This window comes from Leptinotarsa decemlineata, unplaced genomic scaffold (assembly GCF_025532065.1).
Source record: "Leptinotarsa decemlineata unplaced genomic scaffold, Ldec_3_MD MMD2_tig00026330_RagTag_RagTag, whole genome shotgun sequence".
NCBI lineage: Eukaryota > Metazoa > Arthropoda > Insecta > Coleoptera > Chrysomelidae > Leptinotarsa > Leptinotarsa decemlineata.
Window position 1 is genome coordinate 11,324,212 of NW_027412690.1, and position 13,754 is coordinate 11,337,965.

The window sequence follows — 13,754 nt, forward strand, 5'->3', positions numbered from 1 at the left end:
GTATACAAAATTTCAATATATTTCATTCAAATTATATCAACGTGTACATGTACAATAATAAATAGTATGCAAAATTTCAATATATTTCATTCAAATTATATCAACGTGTACATGTACAATAATAAATAGTATGCAAAAACTGAAATACTCAAACATATTTCTGTTTGCAGTCAATTCTTGAAAAGTTGGTGGTCTCCTACCGCTGTTGAAAATTCTCAGAGTAACACACACCTATTCGTCATATTCAAACAAGGACAAAATATATCAATCAATCACATCAATAGAAATAAAATCCAAATGATAACCTCATTTCAAGCTATAGTGCCCCCAAGGTAAAGTGTCAGATGATTTGGGGATTAATTTTCGTTTATCGTCGTGTGGACTCAAGCCTATTTTCACCTGCTTGATACTGAAAACGCTGTGAGCGTATGATCGAATAGTGAACTGCTCACATATTTTTTCTTTAAAATTTCTGAGACAATCCATATAATCTTTGAAATCAATTTTATTTCTGACTACATTATATCGAATTCCCTTTGATTTTTTGATAACTTTTCCACCCTGCACTTTGTAGGTGTACATTTTGGAACGTAACCCTGCAAAGTGCGTGATGATTTTACCATTTGCTTCATCTTTCATTAACCCAGGAATTTTTTTATTCACAAGTGGAATTTGAAATTTATTATCGGGCGAATAATCGGAAGTATCAAATTTTGATAGGTTATTTTTGATGAGTTCTGAATAGACATCTTCACACGTTATTTCGTAGATGAAGCTATCTGTATCTGTATACATTAACTTGCAATTTTCTATACCTAGAGTGGGCACCATGAAATCGTAATGGAAATCAAACATGCATGTTTTTGAAATATCTAAAATTGCCATTCCGATGTACAGAGGTTTATTGAAAACAAGTTCAGTCTTTTTCAATTCAATAGCCACCAAGTCTGTATCGAAAACGGTTCGACTCTGAAATCGAGGGCTCGCAATTAAATTTTTGGCGCCATAACGACCGTTCCAGGAATTCACAAGTTTGACCACCCTGTGTAATCGAATGTTTTCCATCGTTTTCCCAAAAATAGCATTTACCATTAGTTTATATAGATTTTTGCCAAAAGAACTGGTGGCTGCAGCCCTTAGACGAGTATTCAACTCGATGTAGGGACGCAGCCATGCAGATTGTTTGAATTTCACAACCCGATGAATTTTGGTTAGAATCAAACCGTTTTTCAATGCTTGTTTCAAGTTGCGATAATGCAAAATATATTTGTCTTTATGATACAGGGTACCCATTAATTTTTTTTGTTTGGAATTTGGTGGTGCTTGATGCTCTGGACAAAACGGAAAATCTTTATGTGAATCATGTAATCTCTCAGGGTATTCCAAATCAACTTCCAATATGTAGCCTTCTGAAGCATTGTCAGGAATTTCAGTTATATCTTTGTCAAAATTTTCCACCCACTGAAAACCGTCGTAAGGTAAAAATTCTGACATTGCCCACCCATATAAATTATTGACGTCTAAATATAAAAGATATTTTGAAGGTTTTTCGGGATTGTATGCTTCCATATATTTATTATTTGCTTCAGAATATCTATTTGAACAAACCGATATTCCGCCCCTTATCCCCTTTTCTACAAACATAATCATGTCAATGTCTTTTAAAATTTGTAATTTACACTTTGTATACTTCAACATGGCATCCCACGTGTACCCAGGCATAGTATAATACCATGCGGGGTCCAACCCATAAGTTGCCATGCTTTTTTGACGAAAATTTTCAAAAACGTCTGCCAGTAATAAAATATCTGTTTTCAAATATAGGTCCGCATACGATCCCAAATTTGTAATTTCGAATGATTCCCAAACATTTTGTGCGTGAACATATTTCTCTTCTGTTATGTGTTCATCATTTAATTTATTATAGAATTCTTCTCGTGATGGTAACTCGGTGATGTTCAATTTTTCCATGCTATCTATATAATCATACGGAAATACTCCCTTCCTGGTGAGAAGAGCGAATTTCTCCTCATCTAAATGACTAAATTCTTTTTTTAAAATTTCCAAATCATTTTGATCCAATGTGGATACTAATTCATCCAACGATGTTCCCATGAATCGAAAAGAATCTATAAATCGAAATTTAATTTTAGTTTCAGCATCCTTCTGTGTAAAGGAAATGTATTTTTCTTTATTTGAGGGAAGTATGCTCACACAGCCTTTTTTTGCGATATCTCTGATAATGAAGTGACTGTCGTATCCTGAAAGATTATGAAAAGTAATGGGTACCACGAATAATTTTCGAAAGTTGACATTACAGGGGGCTTGGTGGGCAAAACCGCGGAACGCCCCCGTATAATGATTGTGATCGTACACAATAACATCTTTGGGGGCGAACGGTTTTTCGCAAATATGACAAGTCGTTGCAGCACCGATATTATTTAAAGGCACTGTCATCGGCTCAATATTCTTAATTTTAGATTCAACAAATTTTGCAATATCAGACAACTCATCGGCAAACCATTTCATACAGTCTTCACCTCGATAGCTTTTGAAATGAGAGAGACTGTCGTCATAGGAACACTTGAAGTAGTAGCCTGCACTGAAAGGTATATGTTTTTGGTATTTTGTAGTTTTGTTAGATATGCTTTCGTTACATTTTTCCAACAGTGACTCGAAATCAGCAAAAATTATAAATGGGCATTTTTGTTTATAAACATAATTTCGAAATTCCACATAATCGTATGTAGGAAAGGAAATTTTACAATCATTCACTTTTTCGCACAAAACAGTATGATCATTTAATTTTTGCTGACTTGAAAAATAATTCAGGCATCTATCACAAAAAAACTTTTGACCTCTATGATTACTCATTTGTTTTGAAAATAGTCTAGACATGTCTTTGATCCAACAATAATGGAATTTAATTTCAGTCTCGTCATCGTCATTAATGGGTGGAGCCTCATAATCGTTCAATTTTGGAAAATATTTGTCTTGAATCAATAACAAATTAACATGTCTGTCTCGTTTTGTTGTCGTGAGTCTGGCAGGTACTACTACAAAGAATGATTTTTCCTTTGCTTGATTCAATTCCAAAGTGTAAACATTAACAGAAATATTATTAAGTTTTTCAAATTTGGAAATTTGATGTAAATCCATTGGAGTATTTAGCCCTGTAGTATTCAAAACTGTAGAATAGTGTGGATATTTTGACACCCTTTGTGGATCTTTTGCTACAGGATACAAGGCGCTAATAATACTCCAAAAGAAGCACATTTCGTCATTGTTTTGTACATTAATGCATGCCTTCTTCCTTGCGATTTCTTGTGGCAATGGAATGAAAGAAGAACCGTTACCAATGACATATTTATTAATTGCTACTTCCAACAAAAGAATTTTACTCAAAGCCCACCCCGACAATTGTTCTTCAAATTCGCCTAATTTATTCAATACAACATTCACCACATTTTCATTGTACCAAGCAGCCAAGTCCGTACCTGAATCGATAACTTTATTTGGTGTACTGAAATATTTACGATCAATAATTTCCCCATCATTCGATTTCTTAATAAAATCCCCTGAAAATGTAAAATTAACTTTGAGACATGACATTTGTTTCAAAATTTTGAAAATCTCACGTTTGAATATTGAAAAAGCATCGTCTAGAAACTTTTTAGGATCTTTATGAGTTAAATTGATGATTACCCCCGTTGTAACTCTACGATTGAAAACATTGTTAACAGTTTGCCACTTTACCCTGGAGCTTCGTCGCTTCAAACCCGAGCCTGTATGTTTATTATTCATCATTTTGACAATCACTTTGAAGCGTTTCAATTCCCCAATTTTTGTAATTATTTTCTTTTTTTCTCCAACCGAAAATTTAATTTTTTTCATAGCTAAAACGCATTTCCTTATATGATTATTAATAAATTGTATAGCTTGTTTGGCAATATACTCTGAATAATTATCTCTAATAACTAAAAGGTGATTATCAATTACCGACTTAGTTTTTGGAAAATCGACCATTTGGATTTTATTTATTGACATGACTCACCGATATTTTGTTCACAAATGAAATTCTAGGTGTTATGAGTCGGTTTTGGAAGCTGTAGAGAATTGAATTTCGTTCTGTGGACACTGTTGAGATGGTTCTGGAAGCTGCTGTGATTTGAAACTCGATGTGGAAAAGGTTGCTAAGACGATTTTGGATGTAGTTGTTGAGATGACTCTGAAGTTATACTGCACACGTTGATGTAGTGTTCTGAAATAAATGCAATCTTCAATAGAAACATACACCAGAGATAAATAAAATTCAAGAGTGGGGGTAATGTTTTTCATGGAGTGATTGTGAAAAATGAGCGAGCTACAGTTATAATTGGAAAAATCAACTGTCATTCAAAACAACGAATTTAAAACACATATTCTGCAAGTACTAAACACATAAAAAATATTGAAAACACTTCTTTATGCGGATCATATCTATGAATGAAAAAAAATTTGAGTCGAATAAAAAATATAGTATACAACCACAAACTCTATACATATATTGAACAGAGAAAAAAAACAGTACTTACCTTAATTTCGTACAATTTCAAATGAAACAACACGACAGCGTATTTTCTAAATGCTTCTCACGATGTTGGCTGTCAATTTCTTCTGCGGCGTCTCTACAGGTGAATCTGCTATTTTGTTATTTGGTTTCCTCTCCACGACTGAAATTGAATTTCAGGAAATCCACCTGCGAGAAACCAAAAATAAAAAAACAATGTTTCAAATTATACGAACACTCTCTCAATAAACGACAACATGAATGAAAGTTATTCGTAACTCACTATGCGTTTTATTCAACTAGAAAGCTGCTCACAAAATGAGCTTCTGTTTACCACATTATAAATGTGTATATAGACAAGATATGGCATTGTCAAAGGCGACTAGATAAAATACGAGAAAAACTCTTATTCAGCTTGGATGATTTTCGAGTAAAATTCATAATCACGTTTTCCGGTTCTGAGGCCGCCATCTAACATCAAAACAAATTGTGCGGTACAATAATTACTGTAAGAGATAGTATTCGAGAAAAATGAATGTCAGCAATTACCGGTTCTTATCTTTTATTCATTATTAAAGATTGAGAAATATCAGTAATTGTTATTTCTTATCTTCTGATGTATGTAGGATAAGAATAGTTGCCCAGGGTTGGCTTGAGGAATACGTAAATACCTCTGAACCGTTTTATATTACAAAATAATTGAAAAAAAACGTTAATCCTCAAAAACTATATATAGAAAAACACTCAAGTATATTTTGGAAAATTAATGATAATTCAACAACAACTCTCACGACCTTTGAATTAAATTAAATTTGAATAAATTCTTTTGTGAAAAAGTCAAAAACGTATAAAAAATCTTGCAATGAAAATTCATAAAGTGAACATGAAAAACACTTACTTTCAGATAAAATCGTTACACTTGTCACTAGTATCACTGATACAACTAACTCATCATTTTGCCTCGCAGGAGGTATTTATAGGAAAATAAGTGATGACATATTTCAAAACCAAACAAAGAGCCTTTGTTCCGTCGCTTTGAGAACTGCATATCTCTGGGTGCTGATTCGGCATTGACAGTGATCAATGTCACCTTGGCTAAGAATAGGAAAATAGGTGATGACATATTGTGCAATCAAACAAAGAGCCTTTGTTTCGTCACTTTGAACCACGTGTCTGGCTTTATCGATAAGTGATAGCGATAATGCTGCATACCTATATTATATATTTTTACCAACTTGAAATGAAACAAAAAAATTTACTGTTTCAATCAAAATATTCATTTTTTTATTAAAATTCATAGTTGTTGTACAAGTCTAATTAGAATACATACTGACATCGTAGATTCTATGATATCTCTATAAACGTCAAATTACATTTGTGACTTCTTTTCCTCTTGCCTCGTTGTGTGTTCTGCAACAAATTCAACAGTTTTTTTTAATGATGAAGATCTTGAAATATATTTTTCAATTCACATTTGAATGGTGTATTCTTTGGAATTGCGCCTGCGCAAATATCCTCATTGACTGATCGAACGAACCGATTTCCATTATTTACACTAGCCTTCACGCATATTTCCTTGGAATTTCACCCACATTCGTTTACATATTGAACAGAAATTATTGTAGTCGGAAGTACAAAATTTGTTTTTCAGCATCGTTGACGACATATTCTACACTCTGAGGCTGGAACACTTTGTCTTGAATGTATAAATTATTCAACTGCTTGAGAACCATTTTCTTTTCCTCATATAATTGAATATCTTTACTTATTTGTTGGACACGTCTCTCAAATTCCTCTACTTTACGTCTGTACTCTCTGAATGCCATTTTATTACTAATTTTTGTTTACCAATGACGTACGGAAGATCGTTTTTCTTCGAAACTTATGCAAAATAACGTATTTTGAAATGTCATTGTCGAATACCTCTTTCCCCCAATGCCCTCACGTTGAGTCCACAACGTGAGGGCAATGGGAGAGCGAAGTATTCGACACTTTTGGATCTCCTCTTTCTCCTGATGATGCTAACTTGGTTAACAAAGATACGAGACGTAGTGCCCTTTTGGCATGTTGGAATGCTAGACTTCTGTTGAACTGACATGTTTTTTCTTAAATGGTATATTTTGACGCACCCTGTACACTTCGACGTCATGTGAACCTGACATGCTGGCATGTATTAACATTTGACAGATGCAGTCTTATGAGTCTAGTGTTTACAGTGTCCTTCTTCAACCAATAGATAGTTCAGCTAGTGACTCATAGATGACTCTGTGTATTCTATAACTTAATTTTCAAACCGGCAACGCTACATTACTCCATAAACATTGATTTATTGTACAACTGGCAACACCTGCTTGCACTAGCAACCGGTAAAACCTCAATCTCCATCTCTCTTTGCATCGATTACGTCACACGCGCCTCTCGCTCTTACACACACATACACATCTTTACATGAAATATTAATTATTTTCCCAAATCTAAGTATATTTTCCTATCTTCAATATGATAATGACGATTACATTCTACGGAAATCAAAAATAATGCTGTCAAGTATAATGAATGAGTCAATTTCGGTCCTGACAAAACTAACGCTATAAATACCCAACATTCGCAGTTAACTTCAATATCTTACGATGGTGTAGAGGCTAAGGACAATGTCTACGGCGCGGACGACCCAGGTTCGAATCTCATAACTATAAACTTTTTTTATTTAAAATCACGTGACTGAAGGGGCCGAGGGAGCTGATAGGTTAGGTGGAGTACCAAGGGGGCCGATAGGTTAGGTGGAGTACCAAGGGGGCCGAGGGGCGGAGTTCCACGCTAAAATCGCTACTATACTCGTTCCATCCTGCGTCGATTTCGATGACGCTGATAGGTTACCCCCACTCCCATTGCGCCAGAAGTCTCTTTGTTACACTACTGAAGGTTTTACAATTATAATCAGACTTTCATAGTCAGAGTATTCACACAAAAATAATTTCTCATGAATAATCAAACAAAACTAGTTAACAAAATTTTAATACAAACAAAATATTGTTTTACCATGTTTAATCAGACTCATGGCAGTAATGGCATGTACAGTATTCCCTTCCATCAGTACAGGCTGCGTGAGATCATTGTTTGTAGCTCCCTTGACACTGAATCCAACTTTCTCCAGATCGATTCACTGTACACGTACACGCAAAGAAGGCAAAAATGGTTGAGGCTTCATGGAACCTTTTAAAAAGAAAGCAAGTCCACACCTTTGAATTGAAACCAACCTTGTGGCTACGTCACGTGGATGAGACCTTCGTCATCTGGAAACATGAAAAGGACGCTCTAAACCTTTTCCTAGGCCACTTGAACTCTCAACACATAAAGTTCATCATGAAGACTGAACAAACTGACCGAGAAATTCCTTTCCTGGTTATTTCTTTTATGGCAATTGAGATACCAGCCAGTTCTGTTTGGACCACGCTGGTATTTTTTCCCATTCCCCACTCAATCCATAGGCTTGGGGATTTGAAGTACACTCTACATCCTGAGCCTTCTTTGGTTTTAGAGCTGTCTGTATATATGCGTATTGCATTTGTAGCATCTGACTTAGTGTTCTGTTTCATTTGTATTTTGTAGGGTTTATTAAACACAAACCTGGGTTCAATTGCATCAATGGTTGCCTGCAGCAGAGGTTGCGCAATAAGCACTTCTTGCCATAGGCTCAGCCTCAATTGATCCATTCCTACTTCGAGGTTTATACCAGCTGTGCGCAATCGTACCATGGACATTAACGCGACCTCCTTAACGTACAGGTCCAGAGGGGTCAGACCAGTAATCAATTCCATTGCCGCGGTTGATGTTGTTCTCATGGCTTATGTGATGTTTAATGGCTCCGTACGTTAACATAGGTCTTATTATTGCAGTGTAGATCCAGGTGACCACAGGGGGTGAAAGACCTAATGCGCGTTCCACTGTCCTCCGACATTGCTCATAGGCCACATATATGCTCTTTTTGCTATACATAAACTGAAGAGTTCCACGGTTCAAAACGGGGAGGAGGCTCAGAAGGTTGCATGTGCGTATCTACCATACAGGGTCATAGAAAGAATTGGAAAACTCTTGGGGAAACACAAATTCAAAACGATTTTCGAACCCACTAAGAAGATACAACAAAGTCACAGGTCGGCCAAAGACAAAAGAGACGCACTATCAGCAGCAGGGATATACCACCTAAAGATTCATGGGAACAAGGCTGAGAGAGCTTGAAAGAAACTGCAGACTATGTATCGTCACTTAGGCCTGCCTCCGTACAAAATTCATCTGACCCAGGAACTGAAAGAAAATGACCATAGACAACGACGTGTGTTCGCCGAATGGTCTCTGGAGCAGTTGGCAACTGGCACGAATTTTCATCGAAAAATCATCTTCAGCGATGAGGCCCATCTCTGGTTGAATGGGTACCTGAGCAAACAAAATTGTCGACATGAGATCCAAGAGCGTCCAGGGTCACTGTTTGGTGTGGATTTTGGGTTGCTGGCGTCATTTGTCCATATTTCTTTGAGAACGACTCTGGTCAAGCCATCACTATTAACGGCGAGCACTATAGGTCGACGATTACCAAATTCTTTCGGCTCGAATTGAATGATCTGGACACCAAAAACATGTGGTTTCCACAGGACGGCACTACATGCTACATTGGATATTCTGCACAAGCGATTTTAGGGGGTGGTCATTTCACGGAGAGGTAGCCACCGAAATCGTATGATTTGACCCCGTTAGTCTTTTTCTTGTGTGATTTTCTCAAGTCACAAGTCGCAAAGACGATGTATGATGCAACTTATATTCCTCAACTTATTTTGTTTATAACCAGCACAGACACCATGCATCGTAAAGCATTTCATAACGGATGTTAGGTATAATTTCGTTCTAGCAGAAATTTTGAGCAATATATCATTGCAGTATATTTGAAAGTTATTTTATTTTCATGGCCTCATTCACAAAATCTTGATTCGCACATTCGAAAAATATGGAAAGAAATGAATCATTTTGCATCAGCGTGTGGGTAGCACAAAACGTTTATTTATAAACGTTATGAAATTATTGGTAAAAGTAACTTTACAGATTTCATGGCATTTCACGGCAATTTATTATCGTGGCAGTTGAACCGTTTCCAAGAGAATGCGTCGAACCAATAAGAGATGAGAAACACATCACGTTGCATTACTGCATCTTTATTTTCAGAAAGATAATAATAAAATTTGTGTTTTGATTAAAAGGTGACTAAAGTTGCATTTGTTGTGAGAAATGAGGTTGCATTGTCTCACTCTGCATATTTTGATTGGGAAGTTGAAATGGTTCAACATGTTTCATTCGATCTGGTTCAAGCGCTGGTTTTACGAAAGAGCAGAAGAGTCACTTGTTTCTCGAATAAATTCGATATTAAACTCGTGAATTTTACTAATTTCAACTTCAAAGCCAAAATTTCTACCTTAAACGCAGAATTTCACCTTTTAGTTTGTGGTTTCATCTGTCTTTTTCGCGAATGTCTCGATATGGATTGTAATAGTTTTCGTTTCAGCTTCTTATTTTTGAACGAACTTCCTTCTATTGTTTTCTAATACTTTTCTAACTCCAGAATGGTCTGCTGGATCACCTGATACGACTCCCTTTGATAATATTTGTGGAGATGCATGAAATCTATAATATAAATGGAACTTATAAATAGAATCAGACATGCTTGCAACCAAACCTCGAAACAGTCTATAATGTGAATATTTTCATTGAAATAATAATAATAATAATATTTATTCACCATTTGTGATACATAGCTTATGATATATGACCAGCTGTCGAAAGCGCTCGCAGATAATTAAATAGAAGTTATAAAGCTTCAAATCCTTTTTGTAACTTACAATTAATATTAAAATATTTACATATATATTTACATACATATATACACATATATACACATATATAAAAAAACTATACAATCGCCAGTCAGAACACTGAAACTAAAGCAAAACTGCAAGTGAAAAATTAGAACGATTAAATATCTTATTATTCTTCTGTAAAAGAATCCTCTAAATATTCATTATGAGACTGTAGTAACATTTGTCCAGTAATAAGTTTTTAACTTTCTTACTGAACAAATTTGCAGAATTCAACCTCTTTATAGAAAGTGTATGCTTTGTTTGCAGGAGATGAAAATGAATATAAAACTACTTATTACTCAAAAATGCGAATGAACCATTTATCAAATCAAATCAAAATGTATTCAATTTAGATTAATATAAAATATATACCATTACAGCTTATTTTACAAAACTATAAATTACATCTATGAAGGATCTTTGCTATCTAAGCCAAGCTTATGTTACAGTCACGAATCCAATACATTTACAAACTAAGAAAAACCTACTAATTAGTTCTGGGAAGTCCTAGAAGGACGAGCAAAATGATGAGCAGTCTTTTAGCATAATAAGAGCATCAAATACGAAAGAAGATACAGAAACAACAGCTTGTGACATTGTATTTATTGTGTATGGTGAATTAGTCAACTATTCAGAATTGTGGTAGTTGTGATTGATAAATGTTTTCTATTCTATTTTCAATTCAGTATAACTTCTGACGGCGGTAAAGAATTGTAGAGTTTTGGTCCAATGTATGTAATAAATTTTTGGATACAGAATTGAAAGTCCTAGCAAACTAATTACCACAAGTTCTCTCTTATCATTGAAACTATAAGTTGTCTGTGCGACAAGTTTAAAAAGAAAATGTTTTTCCGTTTTCCCATACGAACGACAACTCTCAGAAGTTGAGAAACTTGTGCGAGCAAGGACTAACGAGGTCTTACTTTTTAACGTGTCACACATCAAGGCTTTGATGAGCAAAATTACATACCAACTTGGTGCGGTGGCAAAAAAAATGATTTCTTTTTCTTTTTTTTTCAGAATACGAATAGTACCAGATCTCCAAAATGCCACCACGTCGGGTTCCGTTGCAATGACCTTGAACGTAGTGGAACCTACCAATGAAATAATTTTTCATGTCAGCAACATTACAATTGAAGAGCATTCCCTTAGCATTAATTCTACAGTGTCAAATTCTAGTCTTATAGAGATACGAGAACAAGGCTATGTCGAAGGTGATAAGTACAAAATAATTTTGATGGAAGATCTCAAAAGAAACGAAACTTATGATTTGAGTATGACGTTTAACGGGCAGCTAAATGGACACCTCCAGGGATTCTATCTCAGCCAGTATAACGATGCTTCGGGTCGAGAAAGGTAAGCATTCAATATTTTTGAAATAATGTATAGTAATGTAATTGCTTTGTAAGATTATTCGTACACTTCTAATATTTTAGGCGGATGGCAAGTACTCAGTTCTCTCCGACAGATGCCAGGAATGCTTTCCCATGCTTCGATGAACCATCCTTCAAGGCTAAATTTACCATTAGCTTAGCAAGACCAGGACATATGACTACCTTGGCAAATATGCCACTTTCAACTTCGATAAAATTGTAAGTGTTGATTTTTTAAATGTCAGTCAAAATAACAATATTTATTAATTTTCTCTTTTCCAACTTCTTCTGAAGCACGTTTTAATTAAATTTATTTAGCAAATTGAACTTACCGTTTGTATTATGGTAGATGAACTATCTGACTTTACTAATCTGACGATTTTATCAACGTTCAGCTCGAAAGTTCGTAGGCTTACTGGAGTTTTATCACAACACCAAACCGTTTTTTTAACACTTCAACGCGTGTTTCGATCACCAAGTCATCATCTTCAAGAGGAAGATTATACTAAATATACATACCTACAATATTATTCTTATTTATATCAATCAATCAATCAATCAATTTATTCATTGTAAATGAAACATTACAACGTCGTTATTTCCTTAGTATTAAAATTAAAATACATATACACAGAGATGCACAGATCAAAATAAAATAAATAAATATATACAAAATTATCATGCACATGTAAACCTACAAGAGATGTAGTACATGTATTATTCATTTATAAAATCTTCTATTGAATAGAAACATTTTTCTATTAGGACATTTTTCAGCCAGATGGAGAATTCATTCGAGTGTTTATTTTTTGCAAAGTCTGGAATTTTATTATATAATTTTGCGCCCCAATAATCGCATCCTTGCTGTGTTTTCTTCAATCGATGAAGAGGAACTTGCAGTAAATCTTTATTTCTGGTATCATAAGAATGATTGAGTACATTTTTTGAGAACATCTCTGGATTTGCGTGAACATATTTCAGACAACTATATATATATGCACTGGGTGAGGATTCTTTGTTGACGAAAAGCCTCTTTGCAGCTATCTCTATATGCAAGTCCGCATAGAATTCTGATGGCTTTTTTTTGCTGAACAAATATTTTGTTTGAATCAGAACTTGTGCCCCACAAAAGGATTCCGTAAGTTGCAATGCTGTGAAAGTTTGAAAAATAGGTTATTTTAGCCGCTTGATGTGTTGAAATTGTTTTCATTCTCCTTATACAATATATTGCTGAATTAAGCTTCTTACTCATTTTGCTTATTTGTACCTTCCAATTTAGTTTTGAGTCCATATGTATTCCAAGGAATTTTAGTGATTTTTCCTCTGTATTGTTTTTGCTTGAAATCATTAGCCTTTGAGTTTTTTCTTTGTTTAGCAGGAGTATATTTGCCGTAAACCAAATATCTGCTTCGGCTAGAACTTGCTCTGTCTGTTGTCTTATGTCACCTTCATCTTTGCCTTTAACTAGAAAAGTTGTATCATCTGCATATGCACTTGATGCATAAACCTTGATATTTTCGAGGAAATCGTTTGTGTAGATGATAAACAGAATTGGCCCTAAAATAGAACCTTGAGGCACTCCTTGAGTTACCGGAATTGTCTGAGATAGTGAATTTTTCCACCATGTCGATTGAAAACGATTTGACAGGTATGACTTGAGCAGTTTATACGAAATTCCTCTTACTCCATAATATGATAATTTCTCTAACAGTATTTCATGGTCAACAGTATCGAAAGCTTTACTCAAGTCACAGCTTAATATCTGGGAGTCCTCTTGATTATCAATGGCATCTATGATTTTTTGAATAATCTCTATCATTGCTGTCATTGTAGCATAGATACCTCCATAGATACCTCCACTGAGTACATGCATCTCAATTGTCTTAAATTAATTTCAGGTAATAGCCAGGTAAATCTGATAATTGAAAT

General features: G+C 34.9%; 1 protein-coding gene across 4 annotated transcripts in view; it reads left to right on the plus strand.

Annotated features, from left to right (window-relative positions):
- LOC111505359 (aminopeptidase N) overlaps window positions 1-13,754 on the plus strand; it is a 120,951-nt gene that overhangs the window by 87,325 nt on the left and 19,872 nt on the right. For all 4 annotated transcript variants that reach the window (XM_074183116.1, XM_074183115.1, XM_074183113.1 and 1 more), the window contains exons 3-4: window positions 11,473-11,808; window positions 11,889-12,044. In XM_074183116.1, the coding sequence (XP_074039217.1) occupies window positions 11,473-11,808; window positions 11,889-12,044 (492 nt within the window). The remainder of the gene's footprint in view (window positions 1-11,472; window positions 11,809-11,888; window positions 12,045-13,754) is intronic.